The 27116-nt window shown below is 45.8% G+C and overlaps 1 protein-coding gene across 8 annotated transcripts in view; it reads right to left on the bottom strand.

The window, feature by feature from the left end:
- Positions 1-19810, bottom strand: part of LOC120948133 (collagen alpha chain CG42342-like) — an 85438-nt gene extending 65628 nt beyond the window's left edge. For all 8 annotated transcript variants that reach the window (XM_049607363.1, XM_049607364.1, XM_049607365.1 and 5 more), the window contains exon 1: positions 18638-19810. In XM_049607363.1, coding sequence (XP_049463320.1) covers positions 18638-19328 — 691 coding nt within the window. In that variant the 5' untranslated portion in view covers positions 19329-19810. The remainder of the gene's footprint in view (positions 1-18637) is intronic.
- Positions 19811-27116: the final 7306 nt, after the last annotated feature.

The raw sequence follows: 27116 nt of genomic DNA, 5'->3' as shown, positions 1-27116 counted from the left end.
AGTGGTTATGCTTTCGACACTGGACGGTTCTAGCAGCTTCACGCTGCAACCATTCTGCCGGCCAGGAGGGTTGCGCACAACCCTCACACACAGCCGACAATCTCAATCAAAATTCAAAAAACCAGAAAATTATCGCCATCATCTCTGTCATCTGTAGTAAATGGAAAGGGGTTTGACTGTCCATCCTCCCTTTACCCGTGGGTTTGATGGGATTTCCCGGCTATCCTCATCGCAAGCTGGGAAAGGTCCTTTGTGCACTTATTCTGTGGTTTTATTACACTCCCTACGACTCGTCGTGATGCACACATGGGGACTAAGCGTGTAAGGATCCTTGTCAGCAGCACGAGTATACGGGCGTGCGAGTGTGTATGTTCCCTTGTGGGTCGTCCTGAGAATGCCCTATGTTGCGCAGACGAAACCAGCGCTCACACACTTACTAGCCGAGAACGTAAAGAGGATTTGTTCTTGAGCAACGCGAAATGAGTGTAATAAATTGCAGGACACATAATATTTATAGCCTCACCGGAAGCGAGACAAACGAAGGACAATCAACGTCAGAACGGGTCCACAGACCACTATCTCCAACCGTAACTCCAGTGAAAGGTTTGGTGCCGGGAGATAAGCGCTTCCGAAATCGAACGCCACACAAGTACACAATGGGCAAACTGCACGCTTGTTAGCGGATGAATCGGCGAACGCGCTGTGATTCCGATAAAGTTTATATTACCATCAAACCCACATTTGTCTCCAACCCTAGCTGACACTGGCTGTTCGGTTCCGTTTCGGCAGCGACTGTCACTCATATACACCCTCGCTTGCACGCACTGATCTGATTATGTGCATAGATATTTCATCATTACCATCCCATTACGAATGCATTATTATCATAAATGTTTGTAATTCCCGCCCCTCGGGAGCAAGTTTGGTGCGGCACCTCACACCTTTACAATCCCAATTTGTAGCTGTGTATCCCTCTATCTCTCTTTTGCCCTGCTATATGTAGAAATACAGCATTTCGGTTGAAAAGTGGCACCAAAGTGTGGTAAATCGAATTTCACACTGCATTTAATGAAGGGCAACTCGAGGGCACTAACTTCCTCACGGTGGTATGTGCTGGAATATTCGCAGAAAGTTGAGTGTGTGCACTTGATGGTGGAATTATACCGTGCAATAAGCACGTTGATTACAGCTAGAAGCTTCATTAAAGATGTTGTTTCACCTTTTGCGCTTGCGATGTAATGTAAAATTTTAGGAGTTTGTGCATGCCCTGTAGAAAGTATCCAATAGAGCCTTCCATTCTCCAATCAATTAGCGGTCTCATTTCACCAAAAACCACAAACGCTAGAGCAATCGATTTCCACATGAATGTTACGAAACTATATCCACACATAAACGTATTATCCTCAACCAATGGTAATCCTTTTGAGCCATAATTATAGTATCGATGCAATTATTAGTTATCAACTGAAGCTGGCTAGAAACCTTAGCCTTTACAGCACGTTCCTACGATCTGGATGTATCCTGCGGCCTGCTAATGTGATGTGAAATTGGGAGCGTTGCTTTTCCTGTCACATTACCTCGCCCCCCTCCCCTTCGCTATCATTTAGAATGGAATTGAAATCCTCCCAAAAACCCCTAATGTGTCTACTGCTAAACTCAAACATGTCTAAAGCTGAAACCGAACACTTTGTAGGTGGCCACGGCAGACGATCATAACGACCATCAGTGCGATGATGATGATGCTGATGACGTCGTTGCGATGGGTGGCCATGCTAGCAGCAAAAGTTTTGTGGGCGGACAATGCCCAACCGGATACCGGTGTGCTGGCAATGCTGTCTACTACGGGGACGTTGATTTTCACAAAATTCAATTTTCCTAAGCGATAGATGGGATTTCTTTGCGCCAGTCACATTCGACGCTCATGCAAGAGGACTCGTATTGCTCGTATTTCTATCTCTAGTTTGTTTCCTTGCTGCTGCTGGTTTCACCGTGCAACACGTTGCTAAGCACAGTGGCCCCCTGTACACTCACACATCCGCTTGAGGGTGAAAAATGACACGACACTGTCCGGTTCGATTCCGGATAGACGGTGTGTGAGTGCGCTCTGCCACTGTCTGGCACATTTTTTTTCTGTCTGTCCACTGTCCACCGAACCGAGGGCCTAAATGGGCAGCTTAATGCAATTAACAATGTCATGTGCAACAACATCGACCAATCTCGCTGCCAACCTCATTAGAAAGCAATTTTCTCTGCACTATTCTCCACGGAGCGAGCTCGCATTACCTCTCACTCTATCTCTGTACCAACGAGGGTAGACTGGCTGTTTGAGTGATCGATCCTATCGATCGGATCGATATGCTAAACGGTGTGAAGTGACGCGCAAGAAATGTTCTCCATTTCGGCCGGGCAAGCGAGCACAGCCGGGACAGTGGAAAAACAAACAAACCTCGGCCAAAAGCCTGAGCTGCCAACCTTGCCCAAGGTCCAGCATGGCATAACACCACACCCAGCGGTGCAAGCGCAAAAGACAAATGTGTGATGCTGAATTTCGAAAATAGAACTGCCGTCGGAAGATTGAAATGTCGGTCCGATGTTTAATATGCTCCGTGATGGATTGTGTTGTGAACGGGTTTTTACCATGTCCATGTGTGTGAGTGTGTATGTCTGTGTCAGTGTGTGTGGAATCATTTTTTTTATCTCAAGGAACGGTCCGTCGAGGATACGGATATGTACCGACAGACACAAAGATTTTGCTATTTTTGGTCGAGACGATTTGCAGCTGGTAAGCGGGTCGGGCTTTCACGGAAAACATGCGAAGCGATGTTGATCTAATGGGAAGGTTTGGTAAGCTTCAATCAGAAGAAACAGACAGGTGATAGTGACGTGAAGATAAATTTCTTTCGTAGAGAAGAGAAAATTTTAAGTGTATCTTGATACGAATACCGCGATTAGAAAAAGAAATGGATGTATTGATTTTACAACTCCATCAACACATTTCGTTTCAAAATGCTTCGTCCCTAGAATAATTGTTTACAGCCCATAAATAATGCTCCATTCACTAAAAACAACCAAATAAATTGCTGTTTATACCTCTCGTTGCTTGATTCGCAAGAGGGAAAATGCACAACTGCAGGCATACGTAATTTGTGTGCAGAGCACGGCCGTGGAAATGTATTATTAGTATAATACATCGATACATACATACCCGTCTGGTGTAACGTTGAAAGCGCATGCGAGTGTGTGCAAATGCTTTACCCACAAATAAACCCCTTTTTCGTGTATCACACAATCAGCACCTTCTCATCCCATCCAACCCGAAACATCCACTCGCTCCGCACTCCGCTTAGGTCCTTGCTGGTGATGGACCTGTTTTCTACGAACCCCATTTGCTTTTCAAACCATGCGTCATGCGTTTCCGCCAAAAACAGGGGGAAGTGCACTGCGAATAATCAAACGGGCTACGTAATTGAGGTACAATCAACGAAATCTGCCCATCCGATGCAACGATTGTGTGCAACCTGGGTCAGCCTGGAAGGACGGGGCACGTTTATTTTGCACTTCGGTGCTGATGTAATTGTACCATCCGACAAGCCCTTTTGGCTATTTTCGTACTCATGTTCGAGCAAGGGGTGACGCTTATGAAGGTGACTGGTGGATTGCCGCACCAAGACATCCCCAACCCTGGCCTCTCACGCTTCTTAGGAGAATATAAAGAAAACGCAACCACTTCCTGGGAACAAGACGACGGGGGTGGCTGTTTACTCTTTTTTTGTTGTTGCAAAAAACGTTTTGCAAGGCGTCCCGTTCTTTGCATATGAAAATACCCTGACCCTTCCCTTCTCATCCCTTCTTGCTTGCGGTTTACTTTTCAAGAAGAAAATGACCGAGTTCGTTACGTCATTTGTGTGTATCATTTGCGTGGGCCAAACCGTTCCCCGCCATTGCCTCCCATTCAGTTGATTATTTTTCTAACGAACGAACGAACGAACGAACGGTTTCGTTCGGTTGCTGCCCTCCGACCGATTGGCAGAACCGTTGGCGGTTCATTAATTTCTTTTAAGGTTCTTCCGTCCAATTTTTGTTTCCTCTTTTTTGCTAACCTCCTCGTTCAACGGATGCCGCCTACGCACGAGAAGGTCATGCTACTACAGAATCGAAGTTTTGCCTAAGCATGGTACACACTTTGCCTCCGTAGACATATCTCGAGTGCGGAAAAGTTTTCAGTTTTTAAGAGCTATCCCCCATTGATCGAAATTGTACGGCGCAAAAATAGTCTCTTCTAACGGTGACAAGCCAAGGATGGTTAGGCTTTGCGTTCGTTATTGCGCAACGCGGAAGAAAATTGTCCTGGCCGGGTGGATGGACGATCGAAAGTTTAATACCCTCATTAGGGTAGAATCAGCGCACGGAGTGCGTTATGAATTGCTCAATTGCCTGCTATTGGCGTGGTGTGCACAGTGGGAATGAGGCAGAACATTAAAGATGCAAGCTTTTTAATTGGGTAATGGCTCTACGATAGGTAAATATAGTAATAACAGAAAAAAATAATAATTACGACACATAATGTTCTACAAACATCTACACACGGTCATAATCTGTTACAGACAAATTCATTTAACTGATTGGAAAGGTATTGTGTTTATTGACCAACTCCAATCCAGAAACAGATTTCATCAAGATATTCTGAAAAAAGTTGGCGTGGTTATGCAGCACAGATGTTCTGCAAAGAAATCAACGTAAAAATTTGGCACAATTGCTTAATGAAAAATTAGGCAAAATGATAAGCTTTAATTGTATTTTTTCTCAAACAGTAATCTCCGTTTCAATATTATTTCTAAATGGATCTTTAATAACTTGTATCATGTAGTATTTTATCTCATATTCGATCATATCATATACGACGATTTATTTCGTTTATTTCTCATGATTTAATGACCCCGCCTCGAAGAACATACACGTTTCATCGAATTAAATAACTAGAATGAAACATTCAATGGTCAATTATTTCATAAATCATGTTACAATTAGCTGCAAATTCTATTTATTTTATTATTTGGAATATTTATGTATCGGGTTTTATTGTTTTTTTATGAATTACACAATAGATGATTAAACTATTACTATAACTGTTGTCGGCGGGTCACCATACTTATGGAACTTGGAGTTATTGTCAAAATTCAAATTACTGTGGCCTAGGTCTATGCCATTTCTTGAAATGTAGTCTACCCTAATATTTATTTGTTCATTATTAACACAAGATCTTAAAATCGAAAATAGTTCTGAAAAAACAACCAGATTTAGCACACTTTATTTTCACCCAATAAGTGATCACATTCTACGCCCACTGTGGGGAACCTTAAATTATACCGTACACGGTACCTGGTGCATTTTCTTCCACAAAAAACTTTTCCAAACTCTGACCGACATTGTGTGTGTACGCTTGGGAATCGATTGTATGTGATCGCACCAGATGCAATAACGGTTACCTTCTGCCCACTTTCCCGCACACCCAACTACAACGCCTGGCCAACAACTTGGTGTCTAACAAAAACTGTCCCCGCTCTTCAGCAGCATCGGTCACACGCGGGTGTACGCGTTCTAGCTCCGAGAGAAGTTGCTAAACTTTTTCCCATCTTGCCAAACAAAGTCTCGGACAAAGATTTAACACACAACCGACCCCGAACAGTGGCCAAGAAATACTGCCCTCGTTTGTTGTTGTTACCGCCGACCACGTCTGCGTCCTAGGGGTTTGTCACCTTCCAGTTCGCGAACTTGACATTTGCCACAGACCGCCGATGAAGAAAGAAAGTCTCCGAGCGTGCAGGAGCGCTCAAAGGACGTTCGGTAGGTGCTTTTTGTGCACAGCATGTCCTACCGATGTAGGTCCACCAACCGCTCGCCTAGCCACCAGCTGTTACCGAGATGACACTTTGCAAAGAATCGCCGTCCAGCGGCCCGTTGGGACGAGGGTAGCAAAACAATCCGAGAAAAGCCAACGTTTCCATCGGTTTCCCAGCAGTCCTCGTCCTCGATGTATTATCGAGTGCTCGTTTGGCGAGACTTGAGCCAAAGTACCGCAAAAGTCTTGCAACTTTAGCTTCCCTTCGAGGTTGCAAAAGCAGCTTTTCTGCTGGCCACAGTTCGACAGTGTCTCTGATGCCTGTTTCTGCAGCCCCGTCCACTGTTCGGATTGAAGCTATTGCGTCCAGCTTACTATTCATTTCCATATCGAACGTCGCTGAAAAGGGCTAATGCTCTGACACTCAGCGAAAGCGGCTTAGAACGTCAATTGGTTGCACAGCGTACCGATGGTCTGGGCTTTGTTTTCTCCCGTTTCGTTCCATTCCGAAATCGCGTGCGCTTTTGAAGCGCGCATATTGAAGAAATTAATGCAAATGAGAAAATAATCAGCCGATAGCGGGTGGCGGGTTATTTCTCGACCCGGAGAGCGTGGGGCGAGAAAAGTTCGGATTATGATAGATAAGCTTCTTTGAGCTGTAGCGGAACGAGCAACGAGTGATGAAGTCGGCGACCTAATCTAGCCGAAGACGTAGATAAAACATTCGAACCATTTGACAGGCGTGCCTTTGTTCAGCCGTTGCCAACGATTCTACGGAAGAAACCGATCGTTTCGAGCAGTCGGGGTAGCTTCGACAGCTTTTGAAGTTTCGTTCGGCAAGGAGAGTGAGGTTGGGCTGGACAGCTTGCTCGAGAAGAAAATTCCAACGCCACACCGTGGCGCCCTTCACCATCGGGATTAGATTGGCCTCATCGAACACACAGAAGCGCACCGAGAGTAGCGACAACAGCAGCAGCCGAAGCAGCAGCATTTGCCTATTTTTTTGTTATATCAATAATGAAAACAGGTTGCCATAGGATCAAACGGACGCCAGACATTCCTACTTCTGTGCGGAGCTCATTTTGCTAGGAAATTGAAATTCCATTATCGTGACGCGCAAGGGCGCACCGAGAGCAACAATGTCGAGCTGGAGGAAACATTTCTCTGGCCGGGGAGGGGTGAAACGGGCAGAGGGGCCAGTAAGAACGATGTTGTCGAATTCGAAAAATGGACGAAACACACCCACAGGACCGCCGAACACAAAGCGAACCGGGTGGCAGGTTGCCGTGTGGCTTTGCATTTCAATTCCACTTCATTTCAACCGTTACCGGCATTCGGTCGAGTGGCTGGGGAAGCTGTAGAAAACCGAACGATAAAGCGATATCATCTAGCGTTTCGAATGGCATTAGGCGGGAGCGGGTAAGAATTGCTGCCTGCTTGGTCGAGGGGAACGGGACGATTCCTTTTCCTCGGCGCGACGCCGACTGCATTGCTGAAACGAAACATCAAAACATTGCGCCCCAATTAGACAGGGCGGGCCAAAGATCCAATCGATGGCCAGGATGGAAATGCTGGCAAGAGGTCGTATGCTTGCGCGTCCGTTCGATGGAACGAAATCCGTCTGTAACCGGGCGAAAGAAAACGCCCACGGACAGGCGCTCCGTGTTGCTCGCGTCTTTCACTTTTATTGCAACAACCCAATGAACAATTACTTCTTGCAGGTTTCTTTAATTTGTGAGAGGCGAGGATAAATTATACGACACGCTAGGGACACATTAATTCCACCACGTGGTTTCCTTTTTGCGATTTCGCCTACCAAATGTTTTGCATTTTTGCAGCATTAGGCCAATTCGATCTAGCAAACCATCACAAATTGGAAAATTGCTTAAAGGGAACCTACAAAAAACAGCATTGTTACACACCGTTACACGTTATTTTTTTTGCGTCGCTGGCAGAGAGCCACTGCAACGGAGGGTATAAAGTTCATCCGATAAACAGATACAACAGCAACGAGCATTAACGAGCATAATTTGATGAAAATGCCTGTTTGATCAAAACAAAACTTTCATTCGTCAAAAGCAACCGCTTCGCGTTTTCGTTTTGTGGGATGAAATGTTGCACATATTGGCAAAATACAGCTGCGGGTAGGAAAGAAAAACGCCGCAAAGGAAAAAAGCATCAGCACCCACACACCCACACGTGAGGCGCTGATACACAAGGACTGTACAAAGTACTATAATTTGTATTCATCCTTCTTGTTTCTTTTTTTACTTTTTTCACGTAGTTGTCGGCTGCCTTACACCAGCTCCTAGCCCACGCAACGTCTGGTGGAAACCGTGCGGGATCTGCACGCTCCGAAGGCAGACCCGGTGTACAATCCTTCGGGGCCTGTCGGTTTCGGTGCAGATGCTCCATTTATTAAATTTTTCCCGTTTTCCGCCTACCGCACGCGCGTTTGGAAAACGGCACACACCGAAACTGCGAAACCGAACCGCCGAAGCGCGCCTCGTAGCCTCGCTCGTGCTAAAGGTGTCCTACCTCCAGCCCTCCCGACCGCGTACAGACTGCCGTAACAAATTGCTAGTAATGCCGGCAGGAAGAATATGAACTGCTAACACACACACACACACACAAACACACACGCGCACACTGTAGCTTATGCTTTGTTCTATGACTTTTCCTAATGTGCCGTTACCGACTTTTCAAAGCGAAGCACAAAACGAACGTATTCGAAGTGGCTTACGAATCATGATACGGATGCATACACACAAACTCTCATGTACTTGCCGCTGCATCTACCGTCGAGAGACCACACAGGAAGCCAACCCACCAAGCCGGGATGAAGAAAAGTGGCCACATAGCAGCAGCAGCGGCAGTACCACACACACTCACACATATATAAACACACAAGTGAATTCAGTGAAAAATGAGTAAGTGCATGCACATGCCAGGGCAGTGCACGTACGTGCCGAGCGCTGGGTTGCCCCCGGAGGAACTTTTGTTATGCTCGGTAGCATAGCCCGCGTAGCACCTTGCGCGTTACTTCGGAACCTTCGCTCGCCCGCCAAAGGTGGGCTCCTGACCGAAGCCCAATGCCCCCGTCCCGTATTTACATTCCTCATGTTTATAGATAAATTTATGTCAAACAAACGTGCTGCTTGAAGGTAGTGTGTGGACCGGGTTGCGTGACTGTATTTTCAGTTCCACTTTTTATTCGTTCAGTTTCCAAACTCCCGAAGCCATTGGGGATGCCGTTCTGAGCTTTCTGTATCTTTGTTGGTGGGGAGCAGCATCCGTAGAAGGAAGCGCTACACATAAAGGGGAGAAGGGAATTTTCGGGAGTACCAAGAAATGGCACCCTGCCCTTTTTGACATTTCAAGGGTGGCCGGAGGTCGCTTTTGTGTTACCGTTTGTCACATGGGACTCTCCACCAACACCAAGAAAGAGACAGAGAGAGTGTGAGGCAAGGAGCGTCAAAAATAGAAAGAAAGCCGTAACTGAATAAACATATTACTTCCATCGTGCTCCATACTGTGGTTCCTGTCCCTTTCTGAGCGGTCTCCTGCCCCTTTGCTTTCCGTTCCGTGGGTAAAACCACTCAGAATGCAAATGGAAATGAAGTCTGTCATATTCGAGCAGAGAGGCGAGGTTTTTCGGTGGCATTTGACGCAGCAGCTTTCATTTCTTTTCGCACCGGAAAGAAATATTCAAAAGCCGCCTCGATTCTTGATGGTTTCAGTGTGTTTGGAATGTGCTTTTGTGTGCGTGTATGTTTGCAGCAGGGCAATGTTTATTTTATCCTTCGGACAAGCAACCCTCCAAATCGTGGCATGTTGGTTCGGTGCCACTTTGCGGTTTCGGTTGAAAGGAAAGCGGACGGTATGGACAGAAACATCTGCGATACTTTCGGCAACAACAACAAAAAAACAACTATGGCCAGATCAAATCGCTGCGACAACCGGCAAACACATGCACACATTAAGGGGCCGAGTTGGAAAATGGGACGGTTGGTCAGAAGCGAGTATTTACCTCGAGCCGGGAAAATATTCCACCCACAGCGTATCTCGATCCTTTGCACGGGAGTTGTTTATCTTACCCGTCCAGTAGATGGAGGACGAGTTGTCGCCCACGTTTTGGGCCGTTCTGGCTTGTGCTAAGGAGTGCTGGCTAAAAGGTTCATTTTCTTTGGCGGTTTCCTTATCGCAAGCTGAAAGATAACCGGTGGAGGAGATGCCACAATCTTCCCGCACTGTGGGATATGTTTGAGTGATGATAAATGATGAGCATGGAATCGATCGATGCTTTACGTTTTTTTACTATGGTATCCCATCCATGCTGGTGATAAATGTGATACAACGAGGCTTTTGTTTTTTTTTTAACGTAAAAGAAAGAAAAACAGATATTCCTCTTGCCCGACAGATTGCATAGATCGACCTTTTTCAATATAGTGGGAAGTATTTGTCTTGATCCGTTATACTACCTATGCTAAGTCATTCCAAAAATAAACAAACGTGTTGAAAAATAAAACGTTTTCGTGGATTAATGATCATTTGCTTAAATTTGTTTTATTTTGATGTTATTGATAATTTTTTCAACATCCGTATTGTCTTTAAACAACATTTTTAGTTGCATGGATAACCTAGCTCAAAACTTCCAAGTCAAATTTTAATTCTGTACTAGTTTAGATATATCGAAATCTTCGTCTCAGTTATACAACAATTTCACAGACAACCTATAACTCGGGGTTATATTTCCAGTTTGCCAACTTCGTTTACTTGCTTCTTCTTTCTTCCAAGTTCAAAATATGTAGAGCGTTGGATACAGCCTATCTTATAACAAGCATATTATCCAGTACAATTCGAGGATAAGCAGTTTCGCAGCCGCTTTGCAGCTCTTGAATTGATGGTTGGAGCTCTTGTCTCCGATAAATCATGACTTATATCCACTACACAACCCACTTCTCAATCCAGTTTGCAAATGTAAAAATAGCTTTCACATTATCTACTCCAAACGTGTGATAAATAATCATTTCCAAACCATGTGAGCGTCGTACGTCGTAAGCGCCTAAATGTACGTCAAACGGCTTCACTGATGTCATCCCGTTAATACTTCCCGCCGTAGTTTATCCTCGCGCAACTGTGTTACGAAATGAAGAACCGTCCAATAATGTCTAGGATCTGCCCACCAAATGTGCAAATTCTGCGCTACTGTTCACCCAATCTGGCTGCGTCCCCAAAAACCACATCCTACACCTGGCAGTAAAGTCAGGATTTTAGTCGCATCGCTCGTGGGTGAACATTGCTCCAACAATGCTCTGTCAACGTGTACCAACCAAAATCCGCTTGACGTTTCATTGTAGCTGCGGGGAAAATGATGTGATCATTTACTGGCAGCACTCGCCCGCTACCGGCACCGGGCTCAACCGTAAAGCGAAAGGACGTGCGGCTGTATGTTCATATCCAATCTGAGGGTTAAATCCAGCTCACGTCAAAACAACACTTTCCGACGGCTATTACATTAACGCGTACGATGCTACGTGTACGGACTTCCATCCAACTTCCTTCGTCAGCACACAGAGCGCAACAACAAGATCACCATCAGCATCATCATCATCATCACCTTCATCAACACCACCCGCCGTTAGTTTGGGTATCGCCGCGGTGTCCTCCAGATCCGATCTCATAGCGTTCCTTTCCAGACCGAGCTGTGTGATGTGTGATTTCTTAATTCTTCGCACCGACACTCAGATTTGTTTTGACACCAGGGCATACAGATATACACACACATACACGGGAAGCAATTTTCTTCACCCGGTTGTCTCGCGGCTGTTCCAAAACTGGTTCTACCGCACCATTTGAGCGGCGTGTGAGCTGTTGGAAGACGAGTCGACCGGCACATGATGGAGACGTTCGTGAATGCGACAAGCAGCGAAAGGAACAAAACTCTCGCATCCAAACACTCCGAAACTCATCAACAACGGGAAAAAGACGAACGCAAAGCCGCGCGCACACACGCACACAACACACAAAATGGCTGCCACTTAGCTCACATTTGCTGACTTGAGCCACATTTTTGCGCAGCAATCAGCAGGATTTCGTGCTGCAGTGTCGTACCCTGGAAGGAGTGTTGCCCCGAAACTGCACAGCGGAACACGCAACACGCATTTCTTTTCGTACGACCGTAACGCAACGCAATCAAACGCCTTCCGTTGATGCCGGGGGAAGCACTGTGGGCACGAAAATAAAATAAACGTTTAATTACGGCTAATAACACATGCGCCTTTTGCCAGTGGTCCAGCGTAGCGGTGTGGAGTCGGAGGGAGTGACAACTAAGAGACGTAGTTGTCACTCCTGTGCAACTTCTTGTGAACCGGGCGCTCATATAAATAGCTTCATCGTGCACAGAAATACACTACGAAGCGATAAAATACGTTATGACACTCATTAAACCGTCATAAATTATTCTCCGGACTAGAGACACGGCAACCAAGCGTTGCAAGATCCGAATCCAAGAGGGCCCGAGGGGGACGGATGCGGATCATCTCGTTGAAATGCAAAGCTGTAATGAATGTGTACAGGCCTCGACGTCGAAAGGGAAGTTATATGGTGTGAAAGAGGGAAGAACGAAGGTAAATGTTGTAGGCCTACTGTAAGACCGATTGGGAAGGATCTGTTGAACAGACAGTCGTGGTTTATGTTTTCAAAATAAATCCTTTAATTGTTATTTTTCTTTCTGAACTAGATTTCTACATCGACATTGTCATGTCCGGCTGGATACGCTCTAAATTCAAGAGGCGACAAGCACGTAAAACTGAAAAAAAAATCCCTGAAGATGGATGCAATGAACAAGAGTTCGTTTAATTTCATTCGTGAAGGATGTCCTGCTGAAGTCAAAATGAAGCAAAAACCATAGACACTCAGTTCAATGCACAGTTTCCATTGGCTGTGGAATTTTCCCAGCGGGTACGCGAAATCACCTCCCTCCAATCTGAAGATGTAATGGTGGATTTCCTTTCGGGTTCCAAGAAGATTTGTTTGGAAACTCGATGACAATGCTTTTGTGGGGATTTTTTTGCGTCCTGTGTACACCCGCTGGGTCTAGTTCGTCATCGTTTTTCTCGTTTTCGAGTTTCCTTTAACCATGTTGTCGTTTGCTGAGGGTTTTCGCCCAATCCTCTAAAGAGCTTTAGGGCAGACACTGGTATTGTTTTTACTTGAACCTCTACGAATGCAAGATAGATGAGCTGTTATGTTCAGGACATCGTTCGACAAAAAAAAAACTGTACATCCTAGAAACAATCCTCAGGCACATCGAAGGCTGGAAAGGTCTCGCATTATCAACCAACTAGCTTTTGGTCAAAGCTCGATTATACTTCCACAGGAAGTCCTTTTGAAACCAGCGCGGTAACCTGGTTTCGACAGTTCATAAAGTATAGGATTTTTGTCTGCTGTTGTGTTGTTGCCGTTAATAAACTCCAAGCCTCACCGTTCCTCTCCCATCATTTGCATTTTAGACACCACCTACCAACTGACATCGAGTCGATGGTCGCGGAACAGTCATCGTTTACATCATTGAGTCTCGTTTGGCATTCGCGCTGGAGCCAACGTCAAACACCACGGTGCCGACATCCCATCGGGCCGGGGCCGGTACGCGTAAATTGAATTGTCCAGTTCGGTACAGCCGGAGCGGATACTGAAATAGAAGCTAATAAAAACGAACGGCAAATTCGCTTTCGCTTGCCAAATTCTGGGAAAAACATCTACAGTCCGTCCATTGCCATCCAGGGACTAACCCTTTACGGTAGTAGCAGCATAGGAGTGCCATGTATGTAAAACAGCAAATCCGGTCAAATAAAAAACAAACATCGTGCTGGCTACTGCCCATGGATCATTTACCATACACGGTTGCATTGCTGCCGGTGTTAGGCCAGTGCCTTTAGACCATTGCTTACCGTGATGAGCGTGGGGTAAAGTAGGGATATTTGCGATTTACTTGTAGTGGTATGTTGTGGTAAACAGCTTACTCAAAATTTTGCTCCAGAATGTATGTACGGTATAGCTTGTAAATCAAATTAAAGTAAGCCGTAACTTAAAGTAAGCCGTAATAGGATGACTTTTACCTTTAAATGGCGAAATATACTTTGGTGGTGATTGTAATGAGTATAGAACTATTAGCTGTTGCAGGATTTTGTCCAATTCAAATTGGATTCTTAACGAGCTTCAAATCAACTTCTCTTGGGGAATATTCAAAACACACATACGACAGGACCCCGTCCAAATAGTTGTAGTGGGTTAGTCAGCCGAATGCATAGATCATTTAAGTCAATCGACCAGATTAAACAGATTGACAGTACATCAAACTGTACTGAGAGCATATTTTACTATGCATACAATCGTCACGCTTATCATGCTATGCTTGGCAGCACAACTAATAATTCCAACGCATGCATGTTGAAACTACACATAAATTGCCCCACAGCTGTCTTCCCCGAATGGCAATAATTAAAACGGTGATAATAATTAAGTGAAGCCAATGATATCGTTTGCTATTTGTTACCCTTTCCCCTTCAATGATGTTATCGGTCTTGTTCTGTACTCACAGCAACGACATATCCCACACTGCCAAAAGATAACCGAATCGGTGGAACAATCATTTAACTATAGTGTCCTTCCCGTAGTGTTCAACGTTTCCAACATCCAATTTGTAAGCTTTCGTCTCATAAAGTGTATTTGTTTCGTGATTCCCATTCGATTTCCTTATCACGACCCTTCTGCAAGGGCGTTCATTTTGTTGCTATCACACACCGTATGTAGGAGCTGGATTGCTGAACAAAATGTTTCCACTTTCCCGGTGCCGGTTGGCTGTTGTTTGGTTTTTATTCCGGTGCTTTTGATTCACTGTCGGATCAGGCAATGGAGTATCCACTAAAACTCAATCCTTCCAATACTTCAGTTCCAATCATTTGCCAACGCTTTGTCGGTGCTGCGCTACACAACCCGTGGTTCATGGGTGTCGTAAACGAAGACCGCTGGTTTTTTTATTCGATCACAAATTCACACTACAACAAAAAACGCATCACCCAAACCAGCTCCATGTTCCACATTCGCCATAGGCAATCGTGGTTTGCAGACGGAAGTAGACCACCCTTTTGGGCACATGCCCGGGCACGAAAATGAACCGTTTCTTCGCTGCGGAACAGTTTCACCCGTATAGCTGCTGGCGCTAACTGTGTGGCTGTACCAACTGGACCAGACATCGTTAGAGCGAGAATTAAAAAGGAACACACCAAAATGGCCGACAAATAGACGGAAAAGTTAACAATCAGGTGTGCGAAAAACCCCGACAACAACAACAGTACCAGCAACTCCGGTAAAAACGTGGCGTAACGTGGCCGTTAACGCCTGATTCGCCGTTTGCGGTGCCCAAAACTAGCATGCTTCGTCCTGATGCCTGAAGAGACTCCTGGCGATGAATTACAACAGTAACTAACACACCGTCTGGGCCGAAAATACATAAAGCACGCAGCATCAAAAAATAAAACCAACTCAATCACCAACACCTATGGACAATCTCTAAGGACCGACTTCGGTACCGTTCAGTTTTTGGTTCGAGCACGAATTACAGTGCGGTCAGGAGGGCGGCAAATACCGAACGCCATGCAGATGAAAAGAAGCAGAAGCAAAAACAACCACCCGGGAAATTATCTGGTCCTTTGGTGCAGAAATCTAAGCGTAAACACGCATCCGCGACCGAAAGGGCTTGCGACCGCACGTGATGCTGGTGTTTAGATAAAGTTGTGCTGCCGGCCAGCTCGCCGTGCTATCGTTGATTAATTGCTTGTGATTTATCTGGGCTCGCCCCGAACACGCACGGCACTCTTCACGTGGCACGTTCCTTGCACGGGCTGGGGAGAGAGCTCAACGTTTCTCCAGATGGTGGTGCTGCTGGGTGATGTTTGCGTTGCGTATTAAAAGCGTCCTGAGTAAGATGTCGATGTCAAAATTGCTGATCTAATCTTTTCGAAAGCTGCAGATTATATTAAATTTTTATTGCTTTCATTAGATTGTACATGTGTGCTTACAGTGCTTTGAGAAATAATAAAAACGGAAAATTACTTCGTGGAATTTACATATTTTGACACTTAAACATTGTCAACAGCAGTTCTTTCGGAAACAAAGAATATGAATATTTTTATCGAATCAACCTTGTTTTGCCGGTTAGTAAACATTATTTATCTGTTAAAAAACTTTAATAAAGTAATGATATTAATTTCAACTGTTGGCTATTTTAAAGTGTATAAAGCGATTTATTGCTCAAATTCAAAATTTAATTTTTCTACAACTATAATTACCGAGCCTTGGAGCACACATATTGTGAAACAAAGTAAAACTTTCCTTACAAGTGTATTAACATACAGATATAATTTGATGTTAAGGGAAAACAAAATACGAAAACAAAAAAAAAAAGTTGGTGCCTCCGAGGCAGAATTAAGCCGCAACGTCTGTAAATTCTCTTAACAGTCGTGGAACGGCTCATGAGCTCTTATGTTTATCTTGAACGGTTATTTTATGCTAACCAAACGCTGCGTTAAACGTTAACAGAGACAAAAAACGCATTTAATTTACGATATTAAATATTGAACAAAACATAACAGCTTTCTCAGCTCTTCTGTCTGCCCAGCAAAACGAAAGCTACAGGTCGACGATCAGACACAGGAAACCGCTTGTTCCCGCTCGCACCGGTACGACCAAATGCCCATTTCACAGTCATGTCGAATTATCTTCTCAACCTGGCTTCACACTCTCCCTCCGCATCTGCTGACATGCGTGCACCCCCCCAAAAATTGCCAATCGTTTAATCGTTCATTACAACTTCCGTTGCCAATTCCTCCGGGTCCGTGCAGCGGATCGAGGACGCACTGCCTTTCTCTTCGGCGTTGCCAGGCGATGTGCACGTTACCAGCACGTTCGCGTGTTAATATTTTTCCGTTCTTTGCCTTCGGCGTCCGTAATTCACGTCTTATGACCTCGCCCGTGTTTGACAACGCACAACAGGCTCGGCCAAAATCCACCCAGCAAGGTGGTGCTCTACGCTCTAAGCACTGTGCCGAGGTGCCTGCCTGTGCCTTGTAACAGTGCAAGCGTGCCACGTCTGTCGTCGGTTTTATTGGATTAGAAGATTGAGTGCTTATTTTGCCTCCTCTCCTACCCAGGCATGCTGGAGCAGTGTTTTCCCTCTTCCACTCTTTATCGTCGCCACAAAATCGGCGCATGTCACGGGAGATCGTGCGAGAACCAAACCGCCAAAACGCAACAGCCAAACGGAACGGGAGCAAAAGTCTGCTGTAGCTTCTGATTTCGTCTGGTGGTGGGTGGGTATGGGTAGTGCTGTTGCTACTGTGGCTTCCGAGCGGCTGCGAACCGATTCCGGACATCCTGCACAGCGCGCCCCAAAAGAAAACCCCGGAGGAAGAAATTTATTGTGTGTTTTGTTGTGAGTGTGGGTGACAATGTGTGTTTATTTGTCGGTACGGAAGGACATTGTCGGACGAACGTCACCCTTTGTGAATGTATGTGTGAGGGTGTGTGTGTGTGGGTGTATGTGTTTGTGTACATCCTGCGACCGGTCTCCGATCGTTTCCGGATAATTTGATTTATTAGAATTGTAACACTCGATTGTAAGCATGTTCTTTGGCGATAGCTGCGGGGGAAAAAAGCACAGCAGGAAGAAATGGAGCCGAGAGCAAGAAACAAAAGCAGATAAAACCCGGCATGACGATGGTTCAGCCGTCCGGCAGCAGGACGATTCCTCTTTGTTTGAGGAAAAATCAATTTTCCACCTCCACCGACACTGTCTTGCTCGTAATGGAGTGCCCCGAAGCAAACGATATCGAACACAGCCGACTGTCGATGACAGTCGTGTCCGATCCCAAAATGGACACTTTCCTCCCGACACTCACACCCCATCACCCATTCACACCCATTCACACGCGATAATCGGTTTGGTTTCTGTTCGATTGCCAAGCCCTTGCCACTGCGCCCGTTTCGGTGCGCTAATAAGTGTGATTAATTCTAATAGTCCAATGTGTGTCCGCTTCGGAAGTTTCGTTCTGCTGGACCGTATCCTTGCCTCCTTTTGTGCTGTAGATCTTCCGAGCAGGAGGACACAATAAACAAGCTGGTGTACCACTACAGAAAACAGTGTCTTTTGTGTCGGGCGGGTTTGCTTCTGCTGGCCACCGTAGTATTTCCGGCGCTTCTTTAACCGATGTTATCTGGAGATAAAATCACTTCATACAAGCTAAGCATCAGAGAGCAGGATAAACCAACACCACTCACCCACCCAGCCAGCTTCACCAAACGATAGTGCACAAAGCAAGCACGGTGGCTTAGAAATTCTTCCAATCTTCCTATTGTCTAGCACACTCCTCTGTCCTCTTGGCCAACGTCGCAACGCAACCAGACAAGACACACGCTATCAGCTCGCTGGATTTGTGCCGGCAATTGGTTCCATCTCGAGGCGGCTCACCAAAGCACCGACTCACAATCCTTTTGTTCTGCAGCAGAAAGTCGACAGCCTCCGGATAACAATCGACTACGGCCAGAAGCACTTAATTTCCCGGAATGAATCTAATTTGGTAGTTGATTTATTTTATCTTGCCGTGGTTTAAAGAGATTAAGACTGTCCTGGATTGCAAATGGAAAGCTCTCGCCTTTTTAAGTATTCAATACAGCTCCAGATTGATTGTGCGATGCTCAGTTCGGTTTGCTTAAAGGGGGAAAGGGTTTAGCACCTACCTGGTGGACACATGCACTCAGTGCCGATCTGCTGTATCGCGGCCTGTCGATCCTTGCGGGACACCTTGAGCGCGGACAGGTCACGTCGCATCCGCGGCAGCTCGGCGATTTGATGCGAAATCTTCCGCACCACCTCGGACATGCTTTCCTCCTGGGTGCTGGCCTGGTCGGTACCGTCGGTGGCCACCGCCCCCGACCCGTCCATCCGGCGCAGTGTGATCCTCCTATATACATCGCTCATCTGCGCCTCGAGCAGGCTGAGCCGTTCTTCGAAACTAACTAGACTACTTAATTTATCCTCTACGTATGATTGGCGCAGGTTGGAGTACACGGTAGCCCCGAGCGCCGTGATGCACATGAGATAGAACAGGTAGTTGATCAGCGAGTGGGCCGATGGCGCGTGGGCCTCCCCGTGGGACGGTTTGGCGTTGCGGCCGCCCTCGAGCCCGCTGCCGCTGCCTTTTCTTCGGCCCAACGACGCACCGCTCACTTTGGCATTGCACTTTTTGGCGTTTTCCTCTGCCTGGGGCACACGGCCCGATCCCACCCCCAACCCCATCGGTTCCATCCCACCACTTCGCACTTCACCCGTTGCCGCTTGGCGTTGTTGCTGTTGCTGATGCTGTTGATGATGCGGTTCCGGATCGGCCGGATTGCGCTTCGATGCGTTCACTGCGCCGAATGTTGCCATCTTGCATCGAGGCACAAACAAACACACACTCACACTCAAGCACGCACTCCCAGCGCACCGACAAAAGCACACCTGCTCCTGCACGGTCGCACACTAAACGCCGGGAAAATCAAACAGCGCGGCCGAAATGCTCGACACGGAACGCACCACAGAATCACCGGCACCGCACACAAGAACCATTTCCATTATCGGGCCTTCATTGGCCGGTCGACGCGTCGGTTTTGTGCCACTTCCCCTTTCCCCGGGCAGGTGTAATCTTCTAATGTGGGACAAATTATTCACACCAACCTCTTGTAGGCCCGCCACTTCTCAATTAGCCGAGCCACTTCTCTTTTTTTCGCTCGACAAACCACTCGTTCGGTCGAACGTTTGCTGCACTTTCAGCGCACGGCACTGCGATCGCGACAATGTTTCGTGGGCGCGAAAACACTACGAAAAAGGTGGTTCCCGCGACGGTTCGATGATGCACGCACACCCTGCTCCTTCGAAGCGTTGAGCGAAACTTGCGTGCGAACAGCAATTGCCTGCTTGAATCCAGCTGGGCTGTGGTGCGAAGGGAACTCAGCTCGGCACGAACTTTAACGAACCGGTCGCCTCATGGATGAAGGGGAGAATGAGACAGAAGTTGAATGAGAGCCACGTTGTTTCGTTTACACTTATTCCCGTTTACAGACAGGGCACTCGTCGTTAAGAGGATAGGGAAAACGGCACTCACAGCTTCGTTTGGAGGGTAGAGGACCCGTTGTGGACTATAGCCGCAATTCGAGCACTATGGCCAAGATTTGTTTTTAAATGAATGAATAATGGAATGTTCTTAGTTTGAACTGTTGATATTTAAAGGCAATTACCAATGAAATATTTTTTTACAAATTGAAAATGTCTAAGATGATTAAAACTAAGCGTAGTTTTCCTACGTTAAATAAAATTCTACCACAACAAACTGCATATCATCATTTATGAAGGTTATGTGAAATAACTGGCTACTAACTGAAATTTCACTCGAACCTCATATGTTGTTTTGTTGGTAATTGTTCATTCATTCAAAGATCATTACAAGATCACTTTTTCCACAGCACCATCAACGCATCGCTTTAATCGATACATCGATTGCCAGATTGTATGCGCCGTGTCCTTGCCACGGGAAGACGCAGCAAAGCAATCATCAACGGTGTTCCCCACACGTGATAGGATCCCTTCAAAACGGCCGTCCTACAGAATCAATTCTTCTTTATTTGTTTCTCCAATCGTTTTAGTCTCATCGTTTACTGCTACCTCATCGCCCCGTGGCAAAAGCCGCCCGTGTTTCAATACGCGCAAGCAAAAAGGTAATATTTTAATTTTGACACACACACACACGCCGATTTTCCCCCATCAGCATCAATATCAGCCCCGGGCCTGAGAGCCCTTTTGGATTGTTTCGATTCAACCCAGGTTGCTCCGCTTTTTCTTTTCGCGTTCGAAGTAGCCTTGCGTACCTTGCCTTTCGATCGCTCGATCGGCAGCCAGCCAGCCAGCCCAAAGGTGAGTACGCGGTGCAAAGATGCATGTAATTTGATAATTTTTCAAGCCCTTCCCATTCCACTGTATTCTCGGGGCTCCGATCGACCGGTGGCACAGGAATGGTTCGCTCTCGTGATGGATCTCGAAACAGCGAACGTTCGGCTGTTCCCCTAGCTTCGTTGAAGCGTCTTGCCCGCCGCGTTTCTGCAACATTCAATTTGCATTTTTCTGTGTTTTTGTTCTCTGTTCCTTTTGCGACTGTTCCGGCGACGCATACGAGTCGACTCTTATCTCGATAGGGAAGCAGTAAGCTAAATCTCGTCCCGCTCGTATCCGCTAAAAGTGGGATAGCTGCTTTCGCAGGGGAGGCAAAAAAATTCAAACACAAAAGTCAATCGTTTTGAATTATCTTCGCCCATCGTCGTGCGGAAGCTGCAATCACGCGCACTGTCGAGACGCGCGAGTGACCCGAACGAATGTGAGTGCCTCCGAAAGGTTTGCAGTGTAGATGTTTAGTGCATTTTCGTTTGATGGGTTTTGCAACAAGAATTTGCCACTTTGAAAATTATGTACATTTATTGACCAAGTTGACTACTACTTACAACTTTAATGAATTTGCAATATTTTCCAGTACATAATAATAGTAGTGAATATTGCAAAAAAAACACCAAATATTAGCAACATACTGCACTTTGTAATTCAAGTGTTAATGTTGTATAGAAAAATATAAATTGAGTATTGCACAGCTGAACAACGCATTCCTTGCATACGCCACCAACCACTACACATACAGCATAAGATGCTGCGTTGATTAAGCTGTATAGAATTATCTGGTTGCAGCTGGGTCATTTTCAAGCTTCTGTGCTGCTCTGATGTCTTCTCCGTGCCGAGTAGAAGATGCAACTGAGGCGCATAATTAGCCTCAACATCTCTCCAGCAGCTCGAACGGAAGAAGATGCAACAAGCGCCATGTTTTAATCGCTCGGAACGGCAGAAGCGACAGTCGAAGCAGTCAACATCGTATCGTACGATTCATTGACTTTTTGATGCAATTTCTTCTGCTCTTTCACGCTTTCGCTCTTTCTCGCTCTCCGGTACTTTGGTGTACATAGCAACATAAGCACTGCGCTTTTGTGCGTTGAAAGGAACTGATTGTTCGAGATGAAAATCAAGGAAATGGGAGTTGAGCCATCGTCCTGTGCGGTTGCCAGTTGCCAGCATGGGAGCGGAATGTGGGCGCTTATCAGCCTTATCGTTGACAGCCGTGCATAAAATTGGATCGTTTACGCTTAATTATGTACCCATAAGTAAGCCCTAATTCGTTACCGGGAGGGTGTATGTTGAGAGATGTATGATGCTACCGTTCTATAGTGGGCAAACTACGAACCGCTCTCCAACGCATCTCGATACGAACTATATTGAGCAAATATGTGAGTAGCATTCACAAATAGGATCAAATTTGTATGGTAAAATAAATAAATGCTGCCTTGAGCTTTAGTAGAAGAATTAAATGAAAACATTCAGAATGCCACAATCTTCGTTTCAAGTTTATTACAAAACTTTAAAATTTTTAACTAGTGAAAATCCAACATTTCAAACATTCATTCCAACGTCCAAACTGATAACAAATTTTGATACATATTTTGTTTCAATTTGGTTTATTTCTTTGTCGCTATCAATTCATTAACGATTGACTGATTAGCATGAATGATTTAATTTTGCACTCCTTCTTCGCTCAGTCACTAGACAACTCCGGAATAACGGTTCGAGCCGGTACGACGGTGAATACGCGTCCCCTCCTAAAATGCCAAAAAGTGGCGGTCTTATTTCGCTTCAATTTCCTGACTTACGCAAATCGACCAACCCCCTTCCGTCGGATCGGTGGGACAGGATGAACGAATTTCAACATGTCACCCAGCAAGTCGTAGATCTTCGCGGGTCGCCGGGGGTTTGCACCAAAGTTCATGGTTTATGTGAAAATTTATAGCACCCTCCAACAACCACTCCACCAATTTCAACACCCCGCGTTAGCCCACCCTTGCGAGGTCGTGAAAAAGCGCTGATGAGACATTTTCAATAGCTGCCAATCAGGGAGGAAGTGGGTGTGAATTTAATGATCAGTCATTGGTCAAAAGTGCTGAAGGCCGCCACCAAAATGTTTGAGTTTGGCTTCTGCTGCTGCCGTTGCCATATTTATTGCCATCAACGCGCGACCCGGCCCGGCGACGAGATCCCGATCTAACGACGCCATCAAAACTGAGGGGACTGAGGAGGGAATGTTAAAATTTGTGGCCAAAACGTTTCAGCAGAAAATCAAGGATAAAAAGTGCTCTGTCCTGCTGTACCTTGCTCTTTTACACACACACAGAGTGGCTATAGCCGGGGTGACCGAGCGAAAATTGGGATTTTTGTGGCTTAACGATGAATGGCGAGCCTGCCCTAGCGCGAGCAGTTGATGAATAGCGGCTGTTTTGGTGGAAAGTTTTTAATGGAGGAAAACTGTTGTTGGAAGGATACCGCAAATGCATTTTTTATTGATTGATAGATGTTGTTATTGATTTACACGAAAAGTGCTCTTCGCAGGCAAACGGGCCTGTTGGTATGCGCAATGTATATTTTGATGGTAAAAGCAACATTGAAATAGCTCACCACGATGATACACACCAAATGTTTCCGAGAAATCCCGCGATACTTGAAATTATAGTCTCTTAAAAGCAACGTTTGGATGGAATCATAGAGAGTCATGCCCAACCAGACTCCAGATCTACTGTTCCGAGAAATAGATAGATCTCCCTAAGTACGACCAACAAAGTCTATTTGGATTAATTTAAGAAAAGGAAATTGTTCCACGCCAGATAGCCATCAAAAAGAGGCGTGTTGCGCGTTCTCGCTTACAATTTCCATACGAGCCGCACCAAATCCCAGCATCGCAGTACAAACCCGGAATTCTTACTTGCTTCCCCTGAGCTCGGTGCCACTTTCCACACTCCAGTGTCCAACCGCCTTCAAGATTAAATAGTTCCCAAAACACATTGCCCCTCACACACGCTTCCAGCAGGCAGTGGCGGTGTCGCATCTGTGTTGTGATCAGCTTGGTACGATCGGGAGATCTCCAAGTCGTTCCCCGTGAGCATTGAGATCTCTCGTGGCCGCGCTGTAATCACGAGACCCTCGGTGCGGTTCTCTCGCTATGTCAAGTGGTTACTTCCCTCTCAATTGATGCCATCGTGTGGACTAAATTAACGACGACATCGAGCGCACTAAGGAGATTGTATGACGCTATAGTGGTCACGATGCCTCTCGCCAGGGTCGTTTGACCAGCTGGTTCTGGCTGTTCCGCAAGTCGATGTAGGGGTTGATGTTATCTCCGATTGCTGATGATGTGCTGCTGCTCCTGCTGCCCAAATCATGCATAAACCTCTGGCGGATGGGGTACATGATGATACGAGTAATCCCTTCCAAACAACGCCGCCCTTCGTTGCGTTGCGTTAAAGCCGCGCCCTGCTTTCCCAGCGGTCAATTGTGTGGTGCGACCAACAAGCAGCTCAATTATAGTCGCTCACATTCGGCATGGTCACTTTAGCGTGCGACGCAGAACGAAAGAATCCCAACATCGTCAAATAGCCTACCCGCATAATTAGACTCTATTCAGCGGTACTGGCCAACGCGTTCTTCCTCGCCTACTTTCTCTCTCTCTCTCTCTCTCTCCTCCTCCTGCGTGCGCCCCGACAACAAATTCAACGAGTGGAAGGACATATCACACCAAACACCAAACAACAACATTCTGTACTGTACAAAGATCAAGTGCAGATATATGCTCAATCAGGGGAAGAAGGGTGGTCTACCTCTTTTCGTTTTCCCCGTTCCCTTCAAAACGTTCGTCATAATTCATTTCAGTCGACGCTGGCAGTCTTTCCCGTTCATGCTGCGTATGTGCTGAGCACTGAAACGCATAAGCCACCACCCAAGCGCGTTACCGGTGCGTCTTTGTTCGAAGGTGTCTACACCATCATCCGAACGCACGAGGCACGCGCCGGAGGCACCGTCGGAACCATTCTACACGTTAGAGGCGATTCACGCGATGGTAAACACAGTACTCCTGCAAGGAGGTGCCTTTTTCATGCCATCTTGGCAAGAAACTGCTGACATTGTGTATTGCTTTTCACAGCCCAGGGGAGTGTTTGGTGCGTTGCTTCCAGCCGTACTTCCGATTGCCCTGAATGTGATAATACGCAGTTTTATTTTCACCAAACTGTGAGCGGGCCCGCGGCTTGTTTCGGGGCGATATTAGAACGGTTTGGAAGTTATTCACAGACTTGAGTTGACTTCTTTCCCAGCCACGGTGCTGTTTGCGCTCTTTTGCTGCCTCCCTGTACCCCGTTCACTGCTATCATTGGACTCAGAATCATCGCCATAATTCATCGTTTCATCCTATGTCGCAGAGTTGTGGCAGTGTTGATCAACAGCAAGTAACTGTTAATCGTGCTGAGGAACAGCGACAGAAAGATACCTGATACAATGGCTAAAATTGTAAAAATGTTATAACAGATTTTATTGAAACATAAAAATAGATTATGGAAGTGAAAGAATTACAAAGACAAAAAGGTTTTGCCCTTCTAATAAAGGTAAGAAGACTACCAATATTTAATATAATATAGTTGTTGTACTGAAAGAATGCATTTCAAATTAGCAAATAAATACTATAAGCTTATATTTTCACATGAAGTACATATTCATAAAACAAAACTGGTTAAGAAGAAAGTAATACACAATTCTGCCAAAACTTTAGACTATAATCATAGTATTCAACATCCACTGATACAAAATACACTAATAAATTCATTAGTTTAGTATTTACTCGACGGTACATAACCCTAATGATGATTATTTTCCGTCAACTCGAAATGAAGTTTTAGTATTTTCGTTAATTACGTTTATCTACTTCAAAGACTTTTAAGATTATAAAAAAAGTATTTTGGTCGTTGTTTGCGTATCTACTTTCTATAATGCCCGGCATAAACCAAGCGAGAGTCAAAAAACGCCGCTGTCACCATCTAAGACACGCCTAATACAAAACAGTTGTTCCATAACTCTTCGTTACCGGTGCGCCTATAATTGCGTTAGTCTCCAGCAGCAGAAAGTGACATACGACGCCCCGGGGGCACTGGCATTACCGTAGCGACCCGTACCACATCCGCCAAGGTAAAGGTCGTGATAATTTTTATTTTAAGCGCCCCATTTCCCACACAGTCTGCCGGGTCGGACGAAACGATTCCATGCCTGCAGAGTGCGGCAAATCTGCTTTCCTCGTTGCGAAGATAGGGCACATGTATGCTAATTAAATTTTAAACTTTCTTAAACACTTTCTTATCGGCAGCACCCAAAAAAAGGAGTATCGTCAGTGGCGCTGGGAAAGCTTATTCCATCCGGCGCGCTCAACTACCTTATCTCGCCAAAACCTCGTCTTTCTCGTCAAACATACCCGAGGCCCAATTGTGCTTCGTCAAAGTGCGTTTATCAGCTCACACTGTCTGACGCTGGTTTGAAGTGCCTTCTAAGCTTAGGTGAGACAAATTTCTCCTCCATTAAAATACCGAACGGGAGCGCGGTTTGTTATTTCCGCTGCGCCCAGATGCTCTGGGTTTCGACGACTGCGAAGGATCTTCGAACGATGCCGGGCACAACTTAGATCAACCTCATTTGCATTCAGACGACAATGCAATTAATTCGCCTTACACGAAGGACGGGGACTACTGGTGGGAGTATAGGGCTTTGAAGTCCATTAAAGAAATATTCAACTGTCACCGGGGGAAGGGGGTTTGCGTCTGGAAAGGACTCACAGCTGCAGTATAAGTATAAGTTCGTCCTGACCCCTCATCTTAACCTCAGCTGCTAAGAAAACGACGATCCAGCCCGAAGAGAGGAAATGGGGCCGGAGATTCTAGAAAGCTGTCGATTTATTTCCGTCCTTTCCAGAGGCATCGTCACCAACAAACCCGAGCAGAAACGCTAAGGCAACAACGACGGTGAGAATGGAAAGTAATTATAGTTATTCTACGCGCTATTACAATCTGTACGACTGTCGGAAGGGGCAAAAAGCGTGCATAAACGGCACAATCCGCAAGTGACTCAGGCGATGCTCAGACGCTACATTTAAAGAAGTCGTATTAGAGAGCAACGGCAGACAAACACAATTAGGGACGGGTTGTTAAATTTGTTGCAGACATTAATTTAAGTACATTTATTATCGTTCAAACTAGCTTATACTTGTTATGAGTAAGTTGAAAC

The sequence above is a fragment of the Anopheles coluzzii genome, chromosome 2 (genome assembly GCF_943734685.1).
Source record: "Anopheles coluzzii chromosome 2, AcolN3, whole genome shotgun sequence".
In the NCBI taxonomy this organism is placed as follows: domain Eukaryota; kingdom Metazoa; phylum Arthropoda; class Insecta; order Diptera; family Culicidae; genus Anopheles; species Anopheles coluzzii.
This window is presented reverse-complemented; position numbering and strand designations above follow the sequence as displayed.